This window comes from Aulonocara sp. 'chitande type north' Nkhata Bay, linkage group LG23 (assembly GCF_057382095.1).
Source record: "Aulonocara sp. 'chitande type north' Nkhata Bay isolate Kocher_YH1m ecotype deep benthic linkage group LG23, A_spYH_male_GT1.1, whole genome shotgun sequence".
NCBI lineage: Eukaryota > Metazoa > Chordata > Actinopteri > Cichliformes > Cichlidae > Aulonocara > Aulonocara sp. 'chitande type north' Nkhata Bay.
The window spans coordinates 14,171,685-14,196,841 of NC_141365.1; the positions used below are offsets into that span (position 1 = coordinate 14,171,685).

At 42.1% G+C, this 25,157-nt stretch overlaps 1 protein-coding gene across 2 annotated transcripts in view; it reads left to right on the forward strand.

Annotated features, from left to right (window-relative positions):
• Window positions 1–25,157, forward strand: part of oca2 (oculocutaneous albinism II) — a 64,659-nt gene that overhangs the window by 17,163 nt on the left and 22,339 nt on the right. For both annotated transcript variants that reach the window (XM_086282429.1, XM_086282430.1), the window contains 9 exons: window positions 2,237–2,308; window positions 2,851–2,916; window positions 3,414–3,470; window positions 5,293–5,417; window positions 5,654–5,792; window positions 10,639–10,771; window positions 14,007–14,154; window positions 16,439–16,496; window positions 16,677–16,785. In XM_086282429.1, the coding sequence (XP_086138555.1) occupies window positions 2,237–2,308; window positions 2,851–2,916; window positions 3,414–3,470; window positions 5,293–5,417; window positions 5,654–5,792; window positions 10,639–10,771; window positions 14,007–14,154; window positions 16,439–16,496; window positions 16,677–16,785 (907 nt within the window). The remainder of the gene's footprint in view (window positions 1–2,236; window positions 2,309–2,850; window positions 2,917–3,413; window positions 3,471–5,292; window positions 5,418–5,653; window positions 5,793–10,638; window positions 10,772–14,006; window positions 14,155–16,438; window positions 16,497–16,676; window positions 16,786–25,157) is intronic.

Below are 25,157 nucleotides of genomic sequence, written 5' to 3' on the forward strand. Positions count from 1 at the left end.
TTAACATCCACGCAACCAAGTCTTTTTGCAACCAGAGCACTTGCCCCCTGCTGGACACTAAGAAGAATGCATGTTTCAGGCAGCAGTCAGATACTTTTCTGATCTGCATCATTAATGGATGATTAATATATGACTTATATAATCAGATGAGTATCAATCTCTGAAACCGCTATCACTTTGAGGAGGTTCTTGGTTTGTGGCTTTAGATATGAGTTTTACTTCCACTCAGCGTTTGCTTGTTTAAATCAGACAGACTCCTCTGTCTGAGAGCATGTGAACTCACTAAACTGAACCGACGGGGTCGCTGGGACATGAAAGTCAAGCGCAGGCCTTGAGAGATGACAGCGCAGTTTTACTCTGCACGCTCGCTCATGCGTCGCTTGTGTAACTGACAGATCCTCTCACAGAAGCTGTAATTCAAAGACAGAGGGATCGTCTCAGAAAGAGATGAGCATGCAGTGCACGAGCGCTCAGACATCAGGATGCTGTCTGACTTCGGCGCTGTCAGGTCTCCATTTGCTAATGTCTCACTCCTCCACAGAATTATGCTTTTAGTCTCTAGTCTGATAACTTGACGCAGCCTCCTAATGAGTGAGTGCATATGCAGTCTCTCACATTTAGGGTATTCTGAATGCTGAGCTCAAACAAAGGGATTTGTCAGTGTTGGTAATTGGGCACCAGTTTGTGATTTTTTTTTTAATGGGCATTTCAGTGAAATGTTCCAAAAGATCTGAAGTAAAGAACTGTGATGTAATTTTTATTTTGTCAGTTTTGAGACAGACTGAGGCTGAAGAAAGTTTCGCTGCTTTTGTTCCACTTTACTCATTATTTAAGCAGAAGTATTAAGACAAATAGATTATAAATGTCTACAGAGCGTCTGAGCTATTATTCATTGTGAGTGACAAGACCCAGTTTAGTGCTGAGCAGTTCACAAAGGTCGGTAATGCATTAAAGACACTGCGACTGTGATGCTGTTGTTTTTAACTTATTTTTACCAATAAAATTAGATTCAGATCTGTCAATAAAAACATGGTAACTAAAGGAAATAAAATAGACTAAAGAAAGCCTCTTACGCTGTGCAAGAAACACACAGAGTGGCATAAAATGTTGTAAAAATGTTAAGCACATTTAAATTCACATTAATTTATGCAATTAAAGCTTAAAAATCAAGAGTAATTCAGATGTCAAAATGTCTTTTTTGACTTTTAAAAACATTCATTCATTTCTTTTTGTGCCTAGAGTCAAATGTTGATGGTTTTGCAACACGAATGCACTTTTACTGTGTCAGTAAAATATTTCTGATTTACTCTAAAAAAAAGCAGCGTTTTCATCGTTAAACAGTTTGCTTTCTATATTCATTATATACACAGTAGTTGTTCTACATAATAAATAATTCACACAAATGTTACTGTTAAATCCCAAAATAACAAGCGTCTCTCCTTTGAACACAACATGAAATGTTAAAGGATCATCTGTGCTCATCACGCACTCATTTTAAGATGCATTATATTTTTGCATGTGTGGTAATGAGCGCCTCTGAATAGCACTGTGGACTTTGATAGATGAAAATGACAGAACATCATAGATCTTATGGATCACGAGACTTTCTTGACTCCTCGTCCCAGTCGCTGCAGCTGTCATTCACGCAGGTGCTTTCTCTTATATATAATAGTCCTCAGAATAATATCAGTAATGCTAGCAGCAGAAAACCTCACAGAAGACCTCCTCTGTAACAATAAATCAAACAGAACACACAAGAATAACAGATGTAAATAATTATCAGTGTTTGCCTGCCTATTTGTGATTGTTTGGAGCGCTAATACTGTTTTCTGCCCTTTTCCCTCAAATTAAACAATTAAAATGAAGAAGTATTTTATTTACCAACAAAACAGACTAATTTGTATTTAAAATGTCCTAAAAAACAGTGTTTTTTTTCACATTAGGATTATTATTTTCATTAGTCAAAGCCACAGGAGGATGGTGATGCAGATGGACAAAAGAGCCAGGCATGTGACTCCTACTGTATAACAATAAACGTTTTCAAGAAATGGCTGCAGAATTTTTTTTTCAAACCATTCCTTCCTCCAGAGATGCCTCACAGATCAGTCGAGAGATGACTGAGACGGCATCAGAACGAACAGGAATGTTACACTGCTTAAAAATATTTACAGAGTTAATGTGAAGGTGAGTGCTCGTTTGTTTAGAAGTGAGTGTGGTAAATGTTTTGTCCTTTCAGATTGTGCACCGCACCCTGGCTGCCATGCTGGGATCTTTGGCAGCCTTAGCTGCTCTGTCTATCATCGGGAATGTAAGTCTCTCTCGTTATTTGATTTTACTGATTTTTTAGGGATGCAGTGGTACATTCAGAACATATTATGAACGCTTTAACATATGATTCATGTATTTGAGTTATGGTTGAACAGTTATTCAGGCGTAAGTACGTTTTGTGCCACACAATACAGACAAAACCAGTGGAAACTGCAGGATTAATTTCTGAAATGTCATGATTAATTTCAAAGTTTGTCATTCATTAACATCTATGTGTTTCCAAATTTAGTCACTGGCCCAAGTTTGAGAGTAGTGGACATTTTCACCTCAGCGGGACGCTTTGGGAACAGAGCAGTCATTCGTGGTCCTAGTTCCACCTGTGCTTTTGTCTGCTTCGGCAAATGAAGCAGGAACTGGGCCAGCGAGGAGTTATAGCAGCATCCAGACACAGCCGTACCCAAAAGTTTAACGCTGTTAACGAGTCTGATCATCATTTATTAAGCTTGTCCTTTTGTTTTTTCCCCTTCAGATCCAGAAATTCTTGATAAATCTGTGTAATTACATTCTTTGTCTCTCCCACAGAGACCCAGCCTTGTTACAGTGGTGGAGTGGATCGACTATGAGACGCTGGCTCTTCTGTTTGGCATGGTGATTAACTCCTCACATGTTCACTGACTCAACAAATCTCAGAGCATTAAAAAAAGAGCTCTCTGACTCTCTCAACTGCACTCTGCGCCCTTTCTATCAGTCTTCTGAATGTCTGACAGCGAAATACATTTCTATGGAGGCGAGTGAAACGAATAACAAAAAAAATCCAGTCTCCATGGAAACAAACATGTCCTAAATATGTCAGTTATGGTATAAAATTATGAAGAGGGAGTTTGAGACATTTCTGGAATCCATTTAAAAGCAGTTTCAAATCCTCGAACTTACCTGTAAAAACATTTTTGAACTCATCGCGATGATAATAAGGAAGGTAATAAAGAGACACGAGTATTAATGAACCCTGGAACTCAGGCACATATTTCATTCTGACCATCTCATCCAAGATAAACAGCATCTTATTATCTTAGGGGGCCGTTTCTGAAATCTCACAGGGAGATATAATCTTACTTAAAGGAAAATTCTTCTTTTCAACAACACAGATGGTGCTGGTGGCCATTTTCTCAGAGACTGGCTTCTTCGATTACTGTGCAGTGAAGGTAAGTTGATTTATGATAATAATAATGATAATATTAATAACTGATGTTGATGAGAAAATTAGAAAAAGTCTGAATGAGAAAGCTTCTCTCTAAAAGAGAAGATGGCAGCAGGGTTAAGGTTTGCAAAGCTGAATCTGAACAAACCTCACGACTTCTGGAACAATGTTCTTTGAACAGAGGAGACCAAAGTGGAGAAGTTTGTCCACAATGTGCAGCAGCATGTTTGGAGAAAACCAAACAGCGCATACCAACTGTCAGCACGGTGGTGGAGGGGTAATGATTTGGGCACCCTGCAGTCATTGAATTAATCGTGGACTTCTTTGTAAACCAAAGTATTCTAAAGTCAAATAAGAGGCCATCTCTGTACTACAGCTAAAGCTTGGCCCAAACCAAGTCATGAAACAGGACATTGATCTCAAGCATAGGAGCAAACGTACAACAGAATGGACCCCGATCTGAAAGAAATGAGCTTTGCATGAATATCCACAATCCTCAATGATCTGAAGCGATGCTGCAAAGAAAAACGGGCCAAAAGAGATTGATGAAGTCACATTTACCTCAGGTTATTGCTGCTGGTTCCACAAGCTGATGACAACTCTCTTTGTCACATGACTGTAAGTAAGAACACAAAGGCCCACATACAGCATCGAATTGATTTTAAATTTCTGTTTACTTTCAATCACGTGGGATCCTGTTCAACCTACTTAAATTTGGAAGGTGACAAGTTTTTGTCGATACAAAATATTTCTTGTTTTTTTTGCATAAGATAATTTTAGCACAAGATGATCACTTCTGATGAATGTCTTGTGTGCGCTAAATTAAAAAAAATAACCTCAAGATATTTAAGGGGCTGTAGGATGCTGAGCGGAAGTGTATGAAATAAGCTGCCCGCTTGTGAGATGTCTCGACAGGCTTTGAGCTATTTCTGAAATTAGCAGCAACACACGACACGACTGTAGTTTTGATTTTGACTTATCCAATGTCACAAAGGTTCACAAAGGAGGACCTTTCCAACGTCAGACAACCTATCAAGTTTGCAAATCTATCTTTACATCCTGACCTAAAAATACAGTAACAGCAGTAAAGGCTGACAAGGATGACATTCGTTGTGTTTCGAGGTGAAGTTCAGAAAACTAAATCTTCAAAATAATCAGATTTTATGGGTTTTTTTCCGGGAAGAAGTGCTCTTTAACTGCAACTGTAAAAAAAAAAAGCGCTACAGTTTCACAGTCCTATCTGTCCTCCATATGACAGAGGAATACACATTCTCAAATTATTCTTTTGCTCTACTATTGAAGATAACACATCCGTCTTCTCTTTTCAAAGAAGGTCAAAGTCTCCCATCAGAAAAACAGCAAACTTTTATACCGAATGTGCGCTGTACATGGTGAACGAGGACGAGCGCTTTTGTGCGTCAGGTACAGCGAGTCCTGGAAAACAGTGAGATCATGCAAGCATGTAAATTTTAAGTGCGACTTGGAGAAGAAGCAGCCACGCCAAATTAAAATGTATTTTCAGAGAAGAGCTCAGCAGCTCTCACACATCACACCGTTACCTTTGAAAGGTGGCCATCCTGACCTGGTGATGTAAGAGTGCTGTTTTAAAGTGGGAATCCATGTGCAGTTCTTTATGAATCTTAATGATATTATATCTTGTGCTACTATGGAAAGATTTACATATTTTTTGACTTTTTAAACACACCAAAGAACAGTCAGAACTGGTCCGAAGCTGTGCCGGATGTGTTTTCTGAGTCAGCTGTTTTGGCGGTGCCGATAATAAACAACCTAACCTCATCTCTCCATTATCTGTCTCCACTTGGCAGGCTTACCAGTTAGCCAGAGGAAGAGTGTGGCCCATGATCATCATCCTCTGTCTCATTGCTGCCATTTTATCTGCTTTTCTGGACAATGTGACCACTATGATGCTTTTTACTCCCGTCACTATAAGGTACCTTTTTTTTTATTCTCAGGTGGAATACATTCCACCCACACACACACACACACACACACACACACACACACACACACACACACACATACTGCTGTCCACTTGGTTTGTGTGTGGCTGTCCTGCACAAAAGGTTAAAGGATCAATACCAACATCCTTTTCATATTTCTCTATTTACCCCACCCTTTGTAATCTAATCATGACTAAAGGGCTTTTCTGTCTGTCTGATTTTGCAGGTTGTGTGAGGTGCTTAATCTAGACCCCAGACATGTCCTGATTGCAGAAGTAATCTTCACCAACATTGGAGGGGCCGCCACAGCTGTCGGAGATCCGCCCAATGTGATTATAGTATCAAATCAGGACCTGCGCAGAGAAGTAGGCACCTTCACAGCTCGAATATACAGTAATCATCTAGCAAAGCAAAGACATTACTGATGTGTACAACACTGACAGGTAGATTTACTTGTTAGTACTGGCTGAAAAAAGGATTGAGGCTAAACATCTTGCAGGTGTTTGGTAAAAGTTTACACGATGCATATCACACTGGCTTGTGAACTCCTAATTTCAAATCTCACATTTTGCGTTTTTGGCTTCTTAGAGCCTGAAGTAACCATACTTAGCTTAGCCTCCCTGTCGTGTTCGGGTCAAATCTGACTTAAAACACTCAGAAATATTGTGTTTTACATCTGATTGCCTCAAGGCATCATGACATCCTCCACACTATGCACTTGAACATTGATGATCACCACAGGAAATGTCTACTCAACCTCCTCCATAAACTTAATGACCCCGTGAATGGCCCACTCAGTGACCAAATGAAAGACCCATTGAATGACCTACTGAATGACCCACTGAACTTAATTTGGGGGGGACCACAACTGGAGGGCTATGGGGTAGAAAGTTAAGTTATAAGCTCATGATTAAAAATGATGATTAATAATGGTTAAAAAATAATGACAAACCTTTTCTTTTATCATTATCAGTTTTTTAAAATTTTATTGAACAGCTGTTCTTTTTCCTTTATTTAAATCTGTTTTTCAAACCGGACCTTGTGAGGATTTCAGTCAGCAGGTAAAATCTCTGCACGGAGGAGGAAAAGCGTCTGTGTTACAGCATGAACAGACTGAATACTGAGGTTTTATAAACAGGCTTTGAGAATGTTTGCTAAAGTCAGTCATGATATTTAACTTGGTATTAGACTGTACAATAATTCAGTCTGAAGGGACAGAATTATTTTTTTTAATTGAATGTAACTTCGATCTACAGGAGATGATAATGAAAATAATATTTTTCAGTTGTGTACAGTTAGTGTTTCCTTAAAGGTTGCATGTTTTTTAAGCCTTCATATTTTCTCATACAAACTGAGGAATTAACAGCCTGATGCTGCATTTCCAGCACGCACACGCATGTACACTGTACATATAGACTTTTTCCTGTCCTGTGAGCAAATGTAATCATCTGTGTTTGCAGGGTTGTACATCTGCAATCTTTGTTTAGCGCAATCTGTCCATGTATTTATACAGTCGTGAGTGGTGACCCTTGTTTACGTTGATGTGTAGGTGATGAATGGAGATGTAGTGGCAATGAATCCAATTTATATTTTTGCAGCAGCTATCATAAATCACAAGAATTAAAGATGTCAAGATGTCGGTGGGAAAAGAAGCTGCTACCTCCTCTTATTTCAGTGCAGCTGACCAGCGTTACAGGTTGATTTTATTTCTGTTCCTGGTCAAAGGTTTGCATTTACACATGTACAGTGTTTGTGTGAAAGTCCATACAGCCATTTTCCCTTATTTTCTTACATGTAATCATTTGCAGCAGCTGTGACAGCTGTGTAGCATAACACCTTCTATTCGTTCACCTTCCTGTGACGTTTGTAGCAGTATAAGCTTACAGTGTGTTGGTAAAGCCATCTACATGTGATGTGACCCCAGCTTTGGGGTTAGTCTCTGATTAAACCTGTGAGGAAGACTGCCACTCCTGATGCAATAATGTGTGAAACCATGTAACACCCAGCTTTTTTTCCAGTGGTGGATGATGTGTTATAAAAGTGTTTTCAATCATCCCATCTCTGCTAATGTGTCAGGATATGCAGGATCTGCAGTCAACGGAAAACATTTTTAGTATCGGAAGCTTTCTGGTTTGCAGCCCTCTTTCAGTTTGAGTTCAACTAAATCATTTTAGTGGATAAAGTTCAGAATGAACAGCAGGATATCTGCTGGCTGCACCAGAAACCCCTCAAAAGTGGCTGTTACACTCTGCTTAGCCTCTGAGAGATCCACGGAGAGCCGGCTCCCTTCCTGTTAATCAAAATGAACCAGCAGTATCTGCAATGAGTCAGGCCTCAATGAATCAGAGTGCTTCTATTAAGTAGCCCACATTTTATTTTAGTTTTCAGGAATATAGCATATTGAATCGGTATTGATGATTGCTGTTTTTTGTTACAATGAAGCTGATTTTGCTAATGAAATGCCAGCATCCTGCTTACGTATCCTGATCGGTGTAGTGAGGTTTTATGACAGGATGTTAGGAGTGTGGTTAAAGCAAAGCAGAAACCTCCACGTGTGTGGAAGTAGCAGCCTGTAGTGATGGACACCTGCGCCATGTAGCTGTTGATAGAAAACTCTCTGCTCCTTCCTGTTTTGTGAATGTTGTAACGTGGCTTGTGGTTGGATTATGTCCCTCATACTTACAGAAACAGTATTTCCTGCAATCAAAACCAGGTACAAAATCCAAAGTTAATTGTCTTAACCCTTGTTTTTACTTTTGTGGGCTCCATTTATTCTGGAAAGCCCAAGAAGTCAGAAAGTGGAACTTTTCCCATTTTTAGAAATTGGGAGTTCTCTACTACAGCACATTATAACTACTTTCTCCTTCTGCTTCCTCTGGATGCTCCCTTTAGGATCATTAGCCTCCATCTCATCCTAGCCTTCATTCATAAATCTTCTCTGTAGTCTTCCTTTTACCGTGTCCCTCCTTTGCACATGTTACACTATCTCATCCTTGCCTCTAACTTTTAGAAACATCCAATAACTTTCAGGTTCAGCTGTCCCTCTGATGTATGATCTTTTCCATCCTGGTCACTCCCAGTGAAAAGCTGCCACAGTCTGCAGTCCCAGTACTACACCAGTACTGCCTTGTCAAGTTGATCTGTATTCTATGATGATCCATGTTCTGGCTTAACTAAAATCCAGCCATTATTCATTACCTGAGCCTTTTGGAAACCCACTTAGACACAAGTTGTCATCTGTTGCACAAGTTTGGACAAAGCTGAAACAGCAGTGACAACATTTTACTAAGCTAATCAGAGCAGAGTGTCGCTGTCTGAAAAGGGCATTGACTTGCATGTTCCTCTCATAACCTTCACTCTTTGTATACTCAGAGGAGCATGATGCTAAATCTCTACAAGACATGACATTTTCACAACTGCTTGATGTGACATCTGTTCAGTGCATGTGACATTTTGGCCTTTGCCGACGCGAGCAATATGTGGTCTCCGGGTTACTGTAGCTCCTGTAGCGCCAGGTTTCCACAGCCCACTGTCCAGTTTGTCTTGGCTCCATTTCCCAGGTGACAGAACTGCAGGGTTACAGCCACGGCACACTCGTTCAGTCATGTCTGGCCCGCGATAAGCACAGCTTGTTTGTGCGTGCGCGGTCTGCTTACCCGTTAGTTAGTTTGCCTGTTGGCTTGTATGTGGCGAGGGGATTTTAGGGATCTGGAGATGGAAAGAAAGGCACGTCCGTAAAGTGTGTATGCGTTTAGGTTCTGCTCCTCATCACAGTGTCCGTCTCTTTAGCTTGTTGCAATCCAAGGTACCATTGTGCATATGAAAACTCTGGTATCATTTCACAGAGGGACTTTCCTTGCCAATTGGATCCCCTCCAACCAGAATCGTTGACATTGGCTCTGAAATATGGACATACCGGGGTCGCAGTTTATGGCTGCAAACAGAAATACAATCACATCAACAAGTTTAAGTTTCTCTCTTTTTGGTCTTGTGACCGTCGCAAGCACATATTGTATTCATTAGGCTGCGGGCACACAACATTTTATTATTCTTCAGCTTTTAGTTTCATCGCTGAAACCGAGATTTTAACAGGAATTGTGAATTTTTTTCATAAACAGCAGGTTCATGCAAGCAGCTGTTCTCAGTCCACCAGGCTGCCCTGCAGGTCACTGCAGATGGAGAGCAGGTCTCCATGGGGGTGCGCATAAACCAGGATGTAGCCGGGATGTGCTACAAGTGACAAAATTAACTCTGTGATCCAAAGGGAATATGTGGATTAAATCTGCTGTTTAATAATTCAGACACTTCCACTCATGTTTAGTTGCATCACCCTTTTACTATTAACCAGTTTTATCACTGAATATCAGAAACGTGTTCTTTATACTGTGAAAGCATGTGAAATAAAGGCAGCGTGAGCTCCTTGCAGTGTCTTTAAATGTTGCTCAATGAGAAACACCCAAGTGTTTATTTATATTTTGTTGTTTTTCTGTCACTTTAAGTTTCCTTACAACAGGGAGAGACCATTTGGAAAAAAAGAGGAAAATTTTATCCCAAAAATGTATTTTTTGGGAGTCACATGAGAGGACCATCAGTGAGCAGAATCCCAAATGAAGGCAGGAGATAGTGGCTAGAGGTGGTGGAGCAGATGGCTGATGGAGATAAAGAGTGAAATGCAGTGAGTGAGGTGGAGACGGGAAGGAGGAGGGTTGATCGGGGAACAGAGGCTGATGAGTGAAGTGAATCTGACAGCGTGGGAAACTGAAGCGACGAGGAAAATAGAGCAGCAGGAATTACAAAGGAGAGTGTAGATCGCACCGATTTGTGTGCAATAATCAAATTCTGTGTCATTTCGCTCTTAAATCAAAAATTCCAGGTACGCTGTGCGGCTCATACTTACAGTTTGGAGTGTGAATGCACCTCCTGCTATCCTCAAGAGTTCAGTGCTCTCAAGGCCCTTTATATAGTAAGGAACATAGTCTGACATCATTATAATGCACTTGTGTGGGAGGACACTTTAGGTAGCTGCTTTCCTGAACTCTGAGTTTTCTTTCCTCAGAACACCACACGACTTTTTTCACACTGTGTCTCTCCATAAAAGTCCATCGCTGCATGCACACATTTTTTGCCTAAGCCCAGGCTCAGTTTGTCACGTTTGGGTGAAATTCGACCAGACGGCAAATGTCTAACACATTTTCATTATGTTTCCTACAGGGGATTGATTTTGCCAGTTTCACAGGCTACATGTTCCTCGGAATATGCCTCGTCCTTTTTACCTCATTTCCTTTCCTGCGGATGCTCTACTGGAACAAAAAACTTTACAACAAAGAGTCCATTGAAATAGTTGGTAAGTAGCACTGCTTTTTTCATAGACTGATACTCTAATCCTGTAGACTGCTGAGGGTGACACCTATACTCAAAAAATTCTAAGTAATATAATTACATGTAATTACATGTAATTTTGTAATTTTTTAAACACTGTAAGAAAGTTAACTTTCATGAATTCTGGCTCTAATGTTCTAATGTTTGCAGTAGAGTAAAAAAAGATGATAATACTTGTGGTGTCTTAGGGCGGAGCTTTGACTGACAAGATGCTACTCTACCAGCATCCCTCTGTTTCTCAGTCAGATCCACTGATTATGGTCAAACATGGTTTCAAACAATCAAAATGGTGATGTCACATGTCCGAGTTTAACATTTTTTCAGTTTAAAAAGTAGTTTTTTGGGTTAATTTATGTTTTTCTACATGAAAAATATTTTTTTAGATGGTTATTAAGCTGAGTGGACTCGAGTTATAAAAAATATAGTTACCTGCTGGATACAGCACAACCTGAAATCATTTGTGATGGTTTTTGAGTATTATTAAGAAGAGTATTAACTCCCAATAACATCTTTGCACACAATAGCTTCCCAATAAACCTTCTCAGGCACTGGCCTCACACAAACATAATTAACTCGGCATTACAGCCTCATCCCTCTAATTTCCACTTGAGATGCGTGCTGCCTTCAGTTTTCACTTTTTCAATTTCCACACTGTTCCACTCACATTGTTAGATATCTCTGCCATCTCCGATATTACATTTCTGGATCATATATTGCTGCAAAAAGATTCTGTGTGTGTGATGTAATAGTTCATGGTTGTGTGTGTGCGTGATTTTTTTTTATTGTATTATTTAAAGTAGGTTACTTAATTTGGAGAGGTCTGAAAAGGTCATGCTCAATGGAGCCTCTCCTGAAGGTTTGTTATTTAGGAACACAGGACAGAACTCCCTGTTCCTTTTTATACTAAAAACAAAAAACAAAAACATACAAAATAACCAAAAAAAGTACTGTGTTCGCCTTATTGAGAAGGGAGTGGAATTGTAAAATATTCATACTTTTTGCTGAAGAGTAGTCTTCAGAGCCGGGTGATACAGATTTCCACATCAGTCAAGGTTTAAAAAAAAAAGTTTATAATTGGAACAAAGCCTGTGATCCAGTTCGACAGTCAAACCAAGCTGCCCATCATGCACGTGTAACATTCTTCAATCTCTTCACATCATATATAAAAGCCTCAGTGGCAGTGCTGCTGCCCTCCATCTCTGCCTGCTGCTTCGATCCATCCACCACCTCTGTCTTCAACGTTTTTACCTCAGTCGGGACCACTACAGTTGAAAGATGCTCATTTCCCTCTGCAGTCATTTATATGTGAAAAAGAAAGTTTTCCTGACTCTCTGCAGGTAAAGCCTTACTCTTTGAATAGGGAATAAGAGGGTAAGTCAGGTGCACTGATCATCAACAATGTGAACACCTCTGTAAAAACAAAAATTGTGCAGTTTTTTGCTCTTGAGTATTCAGGATTGTTGAACCCAAAATCTTCCGAGGAGTGGACGGTCCCAAGATCAGACCGTGCAATGCTCAGAGAAACTGGAAAAACCCCAAGTGTTAGCATGCTAAGTATTAAAGTTAACAAAAAGAAAACTAAAGCTGAATCTACAAGCTACTGTGAAACCTGTGAAAAACCTTTTCACATAACGGTATATTTGGTGATAGGGCTGTGGGACCCTTCCATGTGTACGCGTGAGCATGAAAGTGGGGAGTGCAGCAGTATAAAGGTTTGACATGAAGTGGGGTGAAGATGCGTTGCAAAGTGGCTTGCAGATGCTCTTCAAATGTAGGCAGGTTAAAGAAACTCTAAAAACACACCTGCACGGGATTCAGCAGTGGAAACATGAGCTCAGAGCCTCGATGCCAAAGTTTGGGCCTCTTGGTGAACAAAGTTTACAATCAATTTGATAAAACTAACTTTTTGACCTTTAAAATTCAAAAGTATTTGTGATGATAACCTAACTCAGACATCATTTACTGGGGTAGAATGCCTTTATCTCCTTTTTCACCAGCTAACATCCCTCGAGGGTCTGGTGACTCACAGTGTGTCCGACACCACATGGCTCATGTGAGAAAACCCCTTTACTCTGATGTTTAGTTGCTCTGACTAGTTGGCAGTGAACAGACTCACTCATCCAGAGAGCAGCCTGATAGCGACACGGGACTCCTTTCTTTTCTATTAAAAAACTATTCATCTAATCTGGTGTACCACAGCCCTTTTATGTATCTTCTTAATTATCCAGCAACAGGAAAGAAAATGATTTGGCCATCCCTGAAGACTTGGAACAATGTTCAGAGAGAGAGAAAGGATGACAGACTGTGGTGGTTTGGAGCATGACTGTCCGCCATCATTCTGTCTTACTGTAGATCTGGCTTGTAAGACTCTGGGGAGATAGATAATAAGCATACAAAACAAAACACAACAACAACAATAAAAGAAAAAAGATATTTGTTTGAAACTGTTAAGAATTCTTCCGGAAACACAGTCACCTCCTATCATTGTTTACCCACACTATCAGACTTCCCCCCTCTGAGATGACCCCAGCATGGGATGATTGAAGCAGAGACCATGAGGCTGCTCAGTGGTCACCACAATCCTCACATTTAAGCTGTGAGCAACACCGACTGTTCGGAGCTGTTCTGTCACACTGAGCAGCGGGCAAACTAAAGCAAGCTTTTACCCATCACCACGGTGACCGTTCGATGCTGGCCTAAATCTGACCCTGTGGAGTTTCTTCTTCTTCTCCTGCCAGCCTGGTCTTGCTAAGAGTGCATGTGGCTGGATCAGCTCAAACCCCCCGCCACGGCTGGTAATTGTGCAGATTTGCTAACAGGAAATGTTTTTATTTCCTCTTTCCCCCTGCACTGCTTAGATCCTATTATGGTCACCTAGCAACCTTCCTGAAAAAGGATGGCACCTACTGATATCTACATAAGGGTCCCATATCCTCAGGCTGTATCTGTGTTTGAGCACTGGCGGTTCCTGGGTTGGTCAATGCACCCATCGCCAGGCTGCATTAGGCCCTCTGTGGGGGCTCACATATTGGGCATATTGACTGAAAACATCACCATATTCTCTCAGCTGTAGAAAATATTACCAGACAAATATCCGTTATAAGCGTACTGCATTCTGCTGCTGAGCTTCATCACTGTAACTTTGAAGTCTGTGTGTCGTACATGCACTGAACAGGTGCCGTTCTCTCTTTGCCCTGCAGAACTCAAGCATGAGATCCTGGTTTGGAGGCAAACGGCTCAGCGCATAAACCCCGCCAGCCGAGAGGAGACAGCTGTGAAATGTCTTTTAATGCAAAAAGTCCTCAACCTGGAGAGTCTGCTGCGAAACATGATGAAGACCTTCCAAAGGTTAAAGAAAGCACAAGAACACAGAACATTAAGAATCACATTGTCTGTACTGTTAATGTCGTTTTTCAAAAGCCAACCTGCTGTATATTGCTTCGTACAGATCTTTTCACTAGATGCAGTTATCAGTACTAATCAATAATACATGATTTAACAAGAGAATTCATGGCTGGTGTGATTACTGAAAGCACACACTGCAAATACTTTGTGAACAAATTAATTTCGTAAGTCGGGGTTCCACTGTATAATAACAGGTGACAGAACACAAGAAGAACTCGATAGAACTCAATAAAAACTAAACAAAAGACCTGGGATGATGACACACGTCACTGACGCAACCTGGCTGGTGTACACATCGAGACCACCAAGAAAACAGACGAATAAGACTGACTTTGACCACAAGGGGCCGCTGTAGTAACAAAGGAAAAAGGAAAAGGCTCATTAAAGCCTAGAAATGTGACATAGCCACGATAGCACCGCGATGTGTGGTCGGTTACAAAGTAGCAATCATATAAAACTCTTGCATGCAATAGTAACACTGTAACTGCACGTTCCACTTCCACTGTTACAGTATTTTCTGCACTATAAGGCGCACTTAAAATCCTTAAATTTTCTCAAAAATTGACAATGGGCGATCGTGGCTCAAGAGTTGGGAGGTCGCCTTGTAATCGGAAGGTTGCCGGTTCGAGCCCCGGCTTGGACAGTCTCGGTCGTTGTGTCCTTGGGCAAGACACTTCACCCGTTGCCTACTGGTGGTGGTCAGAGGGCCCGGTGGCGCCAGTGTCAGGCAGCCTCGCCTCTGTCAGTGCGCCCCAGGGTGGCTGTGGCTACAATGTAGCTTGCCATCACCAGTGTGTGAATGTGTGTGTGAATGGGTGGATGACTGGATATGTAAAGCGCTTTGGGGTCCTTAGGGACTAGTAAAGCGCTATATAAATACAGGCCATTTACCATTTATATTCCGGTGCACCTTATGTATGAATTCTGGTTGTGCTTACAGATCTCGAATGGATTTTATGTAGTACACGCCGCTCAGAAATCTGTCAAAAATGTTTTAGTCTGACTTTGGTAAGCTACGAAGCCACACCGCTTGATGGATTGTCGGAGCGTTATGGCTACTGTACTCAGGAGCCTCGTGGAGTAATCTGAGTCCAAACTCCATCCGCTTCAGGCCCCAAGTCAAACAAACACTACGGCATCACTGAGAGTTAAAAACTGTCTAAATTCTTTCATCTTTAATCAGCGTTGCTACTTTGCCAGGTGTAACAATTAAGTTTAACATCCAGGCATCCATGAAAACAGAATTTATTAAATTTAACTGAGTTAGAAGTTAGCAGGAAGTTAGCACGCTAGTTTCCACCTAAACATGATATTGCATGTTCTGACTGAGAGATTCCTGAAAAAATTCAAACGTACAGCTCTGCTATCACTTCCAACATGAATGAAGATAGAAAACTAAACAGCAGTGACGTTTGTAGCGTTACTGAAGCTGGGCTAGCTGGTATATAATGATGTGCTACGTGATCGCTAGCGACACAGCTATATTAGTATAATGAACTGAGTAAAGTTTGACTTATCTGACTGTTTTGTTTCGCTTAATGTGCCTTATAATCCGGTGCATCTTATGGTCCGAAAAATACGGCATTTGTTTTTACTTCTGAAATTAAGTATAAATCTAGAAGTGTGTCTCCCTAACGTCAGTGCATGTATGTTAGACCCATGACCCTGAAGCTCAGACTTCAGACTGCTCCTGGATCTGTGCAATATCAATATATCGGAAGAAAGTTAGCTAAAGGAAGGAGGAGCTTAAATATCTTTTTCAGACACTGGATGAACTAGGTGCTGCTCCAAATCCAAGCTCAAACAAATGAGGATTATTCCTAATTCTGAATCACACAAAGCTGTAAACTCTAGCAGCCCAACATTAGAAATATGGAGCTGGAGAAGAGCATAATAGGTCCCCTCTAATTATTTAAAACACAAGCATGGCACCAAGCATGACATGTTCAGTTCAGTCCAGAAATAGTTTTTTTTTTTCCTGTTCCTATTTTTCTGTGCCTGCTTTCCGGATCATCATAGCAATTACAGAAAATAAATACAAATTTTGAAGGGCAGGAAATGCAGAAATAAATCCTTCACACTACACAACGCTCAGCATACGGTTATAAACTGCTAAAAATAAGCACCCTGTTTCTATGAGATGATACTTTTTCCATTTTTTGTTTGTTTGTTTTTTGACACTGTGCATTCGCCTAATGTGAGATTTAAATGTTGTTGTGTCTGACAGACAAATTTCTCAGGAGGATAAGAACTGGGAGCAAAACATCCAAGAACTGCAGAAGAAGGTAGGCTTTGATTCTTCACCTCACACATTTTTCCTCAATCACTGTGACTGGTGCATTGATGTAATCTCAGTAATGAAGTAGGTCTAGTCTTTGAAAGTTCGCTTAAGACAAATCCTGTCATTCTTCTGATAACATCAGCTTTTCCACCATTCACAAAAAATACATTTTCCTCCTACGCAGCACAGAATTACTGACAAAGTTCTGCTGGTGAAGTGTGTGTCCGTCCTTGCCGTTGTGATCTTCATGTTCTTTCTCAACTCCTTCGTTCCCAGCATTCATCTCGATCTTGGTAAGCCCCGCACTCTCTCATTATTGCACTGTTGTTACGGGCATCACTGGGTGGTTATGGGTTCCGTCATGTAATTATGAAGCACAGCTTCCTCTGCCCTTGCAATTTAAAAGAGAGTAAATAATGGGTTGACTAGCAAATGAAACCAACAAATTACATGGCTACAAAGCTGCAATTAAGGCCACCGTGTTCCATCCCTCCACGAGCTTCTAAGCCTGTACTGATGAACAAAATTTCAGTAAAGCTGCAAAAGGCTGTCTTAAGACACTCAACCAAAATTTGGGGCAAAAATAGGCAGTGCAAAGTTTGACAAACCTCCACTAGATGTAACATATTGAAAAAGATATGTCAGAATCTCTATTTTGTTCAAGCTCCCATGTCATTTTTACAGAAAATCTCTCTCTTCTGATACATTTTGTAAAGCATCATACGATTTCGAAACACTCTTTGCTTACATTCAGAACCGTTCACCCCTGACTGATTCGTCCTCATATACATATTTACTAAAGAGTAAAATACTTATCGCTTTGAAAGTCTAATTGCTGCTGTTGTGTTACATTTTGCATTCTGGAGCTATGCCACCTGTAAAACTTTTACTGTGCACTTTATTCTTGAGGGTCTACTGCAGAAGTGTTTATAGGTGGAAGTAAGTTAGCTGGTCACACTGGCTCCTCAGTGTGGCAAACTCCCTGTGGCATTTCGTTCAAAAGCAATTCATCATCTGCTTAGCAAATATTGCCTTTTTAAGCAGATATATGACTCTCATGGACTCTGCAGCAGAGGAGAAGCTGAAGGAACCAACAGCAGCACCTTTTTTTTTAATAGTCTGGGCAGAACCTGCAGACCACGCAGGAACCCTGAATCTGGGCTTTAAACTTTAAGTTCTATGAATCCATCAGATTCTGAGTAACTAGCATTCAAAACCCAGACACACACAGGAGGAGCTTGCTGTGGAAACTCCCCTCCACTGTTTCAGATGACTCATGAGTCAATGGCTGCTGAGCCACAGGGGAGAGCAGATTACCTATTAATCCAAAGGTTGGTGGTTTGATTCCTGGCTCCTCACAGTCTGGCGCAAGAAACTGAACCCTGTAATTGCTCATACATCCTTTGGAGTGTGTGTGTGATAGCGAACCATTATATTACTATTACATTATTATTTTGCTATTCTATCTAATTAAGTCATGAAGCCTAGTTTACGACCTTAACCCACTACAATCCTCAGTTTTTTCCCCCCAAATCTGAATCCTGATTTGTTGCGGTGCGGTCTCACTCCACCCCCAGCACCCCCCCCTCTGGCTTGGACTTTTATCCCTGCTCTCACAGTGAGCTGCTACCCACTGCCTCCCCTACAGCTAGATGAGGTGCTCTCTCCCTCATTCAAGTGGAAATCTCTGTCTCTGTAGCTCTCACTGCACCTCTTGAGCAGTGCCGGATAACCCGGGGTCCCAGTGGATCCACATGTTCAGGCATACTGCTGGAAATCAAATCCCTTTTTCTTTTCGGGCTTTCTCGATCCCTTTGAATTCTCTGTTTTTTAAAAACTCTCTCAGGTGTGTAATCACAGTCACAAGAGAAAGGTTCTGTTGCCCGGTGGGATTTTTCACTTTTCCAAAGCTTCTCCAAAGATCATTTCCTTCAATGCTGATAATAGGTCTGCAGGTCAGGGTTTGTGCTTGACTAACCAATGCGCCTGTTATATATTTGGATCAGGGTTAAGCAGTAACTACGACTTGCATCTATTCCATTCTGTTTCAGTATATTATAAAATGTTGATTAAACAACAGCGAGTGCTGGAAAGATTGTCTCTGCTGTTCCATAGATGCATAATTGCACATATGTCTCTGCTTCTCTTAATAGAGACAGCTTTGCATGTTTTTTCCTTAAAGCCAAAAACATAAAAAGCTGCTTTAAAAATTAAGTATTATTATTTTAGGTTTCCAGAAGAAATTTTAACCACTTACAGCTGTTTGTGTTAGGAGATTGCACAAAGGTACAGACGTGGTCCAGAATTTAGAATAAAATAAAATGATGAACCAAAGTCCAAGAAAACAGCTACAAAAGGTAAAAACAGAAACCAGGAAACAAGTAAAGAAAGCACATGAAAGGCAAGCAAATAATCCGACGAGATCAAAGGAAAAGACAAAATAATAAAAAGTTAGGATGCTGTGTAAAATATAGCTTAAAACCACACTTCAGTGATGCAAATCTGAAAGCATACAATCACAGATTAAAGTTAATGTGAGCTGGGCATTGATTTTGAAGTCACACGAGAAAACAAACCGATGACGTAAAACATAAAGTAACCCAAAGACAGATAAAGACAGAAAGAGGAGAGTACAGCACACCATGACTTTGCTCCTCAGTATCCAATATCTGCTGCAGCATGTAGAGTTAACATGAGATTATCACCAACAGGTTATCAAGTTCAACACAATCTCACAGCAGTTTGCGAAATAGTCATCTCTAATATTCTGATTCGTGCTGCTTGGCATGGATTACCACCTTTACTACCACTTCTTTGAAAGATCCAATTTACTTGGATGTCCGGGTTCTCCCCGAAGAGCCACAGACATGAAAAATGCTTCCTATCAAAAATACATTTAAAATCGTGCAATATTGCCAAAATCAGAAACACCCCATCTCAGAGTAACTAAAAGCTCCTGAACAGAGAGTAGAAAGAGCGACCGCATTTCCCCCCTCTTCACTGGCATCCTGTTAAGTCCAGAATTGAATTTAAAACCTTTCTCCTGGATAATCAGTTTCTGTCATATTTTAAAGATCCCATATTATCCTAACAGAGCATTTCTCTTAGACTGCAGGTTTATTTGTGCTTCTAGTTTGCGAATGGGAGGCAGAGCCTTCAGCTATCAGGTACCACTGCTGTGGAAACATCCCTTACTCAAATCAAATCAAATCAAATTCAAATTTTATTTGTCACGTACACAGTCATACACAGTACGATATGTAGTGAAATGCTTGGACAACTGCTCGTGACCTAAAGAAAACAAAAAAGGAAAAGGCTATGAATAAGATAGGAAATAAATATGAAAAATTAAAAAGGGTAAATTTAACTAGGAAGGAATAAAATATAAATTAAGGTTAAAAATGAAATAACTGTACAACACAAATTAGAATGAAGGGTAAATTTAACTGGGAAAGAATAAGATAAAATATATAAATTAAAGTTGAAAATAAAATAACTGTACAACAAAATACACAATACACAATATAGAACTATATAAGAATGTATGAAGAAATCTAAATATAAATAAATATATACACAATAACAGCAGCTGTACAAGTATTAACCGGAAATGAAGAATATAGTGACCAGTGTTGTGCAAAACCAAAGTCCAGAAAGTCCAGTGTGTGTGTAAGAACCATATGTGTGGGTCAGTACTGTGTGGTGGTGTGATTGAGAGACCGTATCGCCTGCGGGAAGAAGCTCCTCCTCAGTCTCTCTGTGTTGGTCTTCAGGGAGCGGAATCGCTTTCCTGACCTCAGCAGAGAGAACAGTCTGTTGTTGGGATAGCTGAGGTCCTTCACGATCTTCCTGGCCTTGGTCCAGCACCGCCTGCTGTAGATTGAGTGCAGGTCAGGGAGCTCGGAGCGGATGGTGCGCTCAGCTGACCGCACAACCCTCTGTAGAGCTCGTCTGTCCTGCATGGTGCTGTTCCCGAACCAGGTTAAGATGTTTCCCGCCAGGATGCTCTCTATGGTGCACGAGTAAAAGTTCCTGAGCACCTTGGAGGGCAGTTGGAAGTCTCTCAAGCGTCTGAGGTGGTAGAGACGCTGTCGGGCCTTTTTCACCACGGTGTTGATGTGACAGGACCATGACAGGTCCTGCGTGATGTGAACTCCGAGGTATTTGAAGCTGTCCACTCTCTCCACTGGGCACTCGTTGATGACGGGGGTCTGGTAGTTCCTCTCCTGCTTAGTGCTGAAGTCCACTATCAGCTCCTTTGTCTTACTGACGTTTAGAAGGAGGTTGTTCCTCTGGCACCAGTTCTCCAGATTCCTAATCTCCTTCAGGTAGGCCGTCTCGTTGTTATCAGAGATCAGGCCCACCACGACGGTGTCGTCAGCAAACTTGATGATGGTGGTGGAGCTGGTAGTGGCCACACAGTCATGTGTACAAAGAGTACAGCAGGGGGCTCAGAACACACCCCTGGGGGGCTCCAGTGCTGAGAGTGGTGGAGGCTGAGACATGTCCGCCCATCCTTACTGCCTGTGGTCTGCCAGTTAGGAAGTTGGAGATCCACTGACACATAGATGAGCTGAGTCCCAGATGCTCCAGCTTGGTGGTGAGTGTGGAGGGAATTATGGTGTTAAATGCAGAGCTGTAGTCTATGAAGAGCATTTTAACATAATTCCCCCTTCTAGTGTCCAAGTGAGTGAGTGATGTGTGGAGGAGATGAGAGAGCGAACTGTAGTGGGTCCAGTGTGTCTGGTAGTGAAGAAATGATGAAGTCTCTGACCAGGCGTTCAAAGCACTTCATCACTACTGAGGTGAGGGCTACAGGGCGATAGTCATTGAGAGAAGCAGGGTGGGGTTTCTTCGGGACAGGAACAATGATGGACTCTTTGAAGCATGTGGGGATCACCGACTGAGATAAAGAGATGTTGAATATCTCAGTGAACACAGGAGCTAGCTGGTATGCGCAGTCTCTTAGGATACGACCTGGGATGCCGTCTGGTCCTGCTGCTTTCCTGGTGTTCACTCTTTTGAAGGCTCTCCTTACTTCATGCTCGGAGATGACGAGCACGTTTCCGGTGCTGGCAGTATCTTCCTGTCTGCAGCCGTTACCGCCGCTAACACTAGCATTGTTGGAGACCTTAGCTGCAGCCTCGAAGCGAGCATAGAAAGTGTTCAGCTCGTCTGCCAGAGTCACGGCCGCGTTCGTCATACCGGTTGTTGGTGCTTTATAGTCCGTTATTGTCCTTAGTCCCCGCCACAGGCTCCTAGAGTCACTCTGTTGGAGTTGTGACTCTAGTTTCCTCCCGTAGCGCTGCTTCGCCTCTTTTACCGCCCTCCGCACGTTATATGACGCGGCTTTGTACGGGTCCATGTCCCCCGTTGTGAGTCCCGTGTTGTAGGCAGCGGTGCGGGATCTCAGAGCGTCGCGGATGGTTTTATCCACCCACGGCTTCTGGTTGGGAAACGTTGTGATAGTCTTTGTCTCCACGGTATCATCCGCTAGTTTCCCGATGAATCCCACAACCGCTTCCGTAAACACGTTGACGTCATCGTCGGAGCTGTTTCTGAACATGCCCCAGTCTGCGTCATCGAGTGCGTCCTGTAACGCGGCCACCGATTGATCCGTCCAGCGCGCGACCTTCCTCTGAACCGGAACTTCCTGTTTCAGCCTTTGTTTGTATTTTGGCATGAGGAAGATGGCGGCGTGATCAGATTTGCCAAACGGAGGGCGGGATTGTGCCTTGTAGCCGTCCTTGACCGTAGTGTAGCAGTGGTCCAGTGTCCTTTCACCCCTGGTGGGGCAGGTGATGTGTTGATAAAAGTTCGGCGCTGAGGCGTTTGAGGTTGGCGCTATTAAAGTCCCCCGTCACAATAAGCGCAGCGTCCCGGTGTTGTGTCTGGTGCTGTGTGAGTGCCTCATGCAGCTCGCATAAGGCGGTGACCGTGTCCGCTTGTGGTGGAATATAAACGGCACTTACAATGACCGATGTAAATTCCCGAGGTAGATAAAAAGGACGACACATGATGGACAGTAGTTCCAGATTTGGTGTGCAGGAGCGTGTGAGAGGAACAACGTTCGCACTGTTGCACCAGTTGTTGTTCACCATTAAACACACGCCGCCTCCCCTTGACTTCCCCGAGTCCCGTGTCCTGTCCATGCGGTGAACCGAGAAGAACTCGGCCGGCTGGATGGCGTGGTCCGGCACCGCTGGGTTCAGCCATGTCTCGGTGAAGCAGAGGAGATTGCAGTCCCGAATGTCTCTCTGGAACTTTATCCTGGCCCTGAGGTCGTCAAGCTTGTTCTCCAGTGACTGGACGTTGGCGAGCAGGATGCTAGGCAGAGGTGTGCGGTGTGCACGAGCTCTCAGCCTGTTCCTGACGCCGGCTTGCTTCCCTCTAGGCCGCCGCGGCTTCCCTTTGTTCTCCCTCGAGATCTCACTCGGCCAGCTCGGATCCGGAGTTAAAAACTTCGAATTGTGAGTACATTGTATACCAATAGAAACAAGAGTGTCACTGTCATACCTAATGTACCCAATGGTGATGATTTTGCCGATTTAGAAACGCTGAAAACTAACTTAAAAAACAAAGAAAAAGTGGTCGGAGCAGTCGTGACGGCAGCCGACCTCACCGGCGCCATCTTTTACTCATGCTGCTATAGGCTTAGGCTGCTGGAGCGCTTCCCATGATGCACTGAGCATATCATCTGCCATCACATCTTTTTACTCCCAGTGTTTTGTATATCTGTGTGTATCTTTTTATTTTTAACTGCTGTTATGTGTTTTGTCCCCATCCTCTCTTTCTCTCTTCTATTTTCCCACCACGTTCCCTCATCCTCTGTCCCACTTCCTTGATCTTAACAGCATCTTAATAATGCTAACACTGTCCCTAAATGAAGATGGCCGTCATCATACACTTGCTGTCATCCCCCCACCTCGCCGCTGAGGCCACTCAGCCACCAAACACGCTCGGTTAATTACAGGTGCTGCTCAGGTCGCTGCGCCGCGACATTTGTTAAATGGGAATGACCCCACAGCTGCATGTTCTCTGTCCCCGTGGAGGGACAGGAGCAGGTCCAAACACAGCTCTCATTACACGCAGGTGAGAGTCAGATTCGACTACTGCAGCAGTCCCAGGCTGTTCATTTACATGGCTTTTAAAAATTGAGCCTCACTAAAGCTTCATTAACTTTACACGCTAAGATTTCATTTCAGTCTGATTATTGGCTGCTCGTTTGATCCCTCTAATGTGTCTGCAGTGTTGTGGGTTACATCTGTAATTTGTGAATAATTTCATGAGAATTTCTAGTTTTTTTTATTTGACTGAAACTGTTTATGTTGGTTAAATTCTAACATTTAAAGGATGCCTTGTGTTCACTTTCTTTGGTCTATGCCTTAAAGACAGCAGTGATGAAACGTTTTTACAGCATATTTCTTGTCTCAGACGCTGTGCTCCCAGCAGCTGTCAGCTGCTCAGACTCACCTTAAAGCTCTTCTTAATTGGAGAGCTCTTTAGGCGTGTCTGCGGCTTATTCCCGTACAGAAGACAGATCAGGTAAAAATCAGCACAGAGGAAATCAAAGGTGTCTTTACAGTGATGAGAAATAGAAATTCATGAAGTGGAGTTGTAATTATTTTCCGTTAGCTGAACCAGAGCTAGTTTAAAGTTTATGGCGGAAGTTGACTTTCATTAACTGAGCGTTAAAATGTGTCAAATGAAACTACACTGATGAGCTGCAACACTGAAACACTTGATGAGTGCCCAGCATCCCTGTGGATCGTGGCATTCATGTGATTTTGACATGCACGGCCAGGGTAATGTTGTTACAGACTCGCATAACTCTGCCTGATGGTAGTTCAGGATACTCCTGAAGAGGCCAGAACCTCAGGGGAGCCTGTGGCCTGGGACATAGAGCAGGTTATCTACCAATTCAATCATCAGTGCTTTGATTTCCAGTTTGCATGACAAAAAGGCCTTGGGCAAAATATTGAACCCCAAATAGCCCCCCAATGCATTCATCAGTACCTGAGTATTTTGGTAAAAGAAGTGCTTAAAGGCGTAGCGTAAAACAACCCCAGACAGCAGTCACTCACATACGGGACTTGTTTTTCTGCCCTTCTGGCTAATTTTAAATTCCTATTTTTTGTCTTTGTTCCTTCAGTCTTTCTCACTGTGTTTGTACTTCCCTCCTGTGTTCATTTTCCTGCTCTCATTAGTGTCTCCTGTGTGTTGTTATGCTCCTCTCCTTAGTGTTTTTTCAGTCTGTTAAATCGTTATCTCCCAAAGTGCCCTGTGTACACTTTACTCATTGTTCCTCCTGTTGTGTTTACCCCGTTTGGACTCATGCTATTTGCCTAATGAACTTTGGTCATCCTGCCTCTGCAGGGTCTCTTTGTTTCCCCACTGAAGTATGAATTAAAGGCTCTGGTTAAGGCTATATGAATGTAATAAATAAATTAGGCAGTGTATGGATTATACATGTAAGGTGGGTGCAGTCTGAGCAAAACAGAAGCTACGAATCCCAAAACTGAATATTGATATGTAACTTTTTATGTTTCTCTCTGCACCTCATTTCGCATTGCCCAGCTGTTCAGAATCACTTTCTATTTTTAACTTTATGATGATTTTTTCATTTTTATTATTGCCTTCAGGGTAAAGGCATTTTGGAGAACTA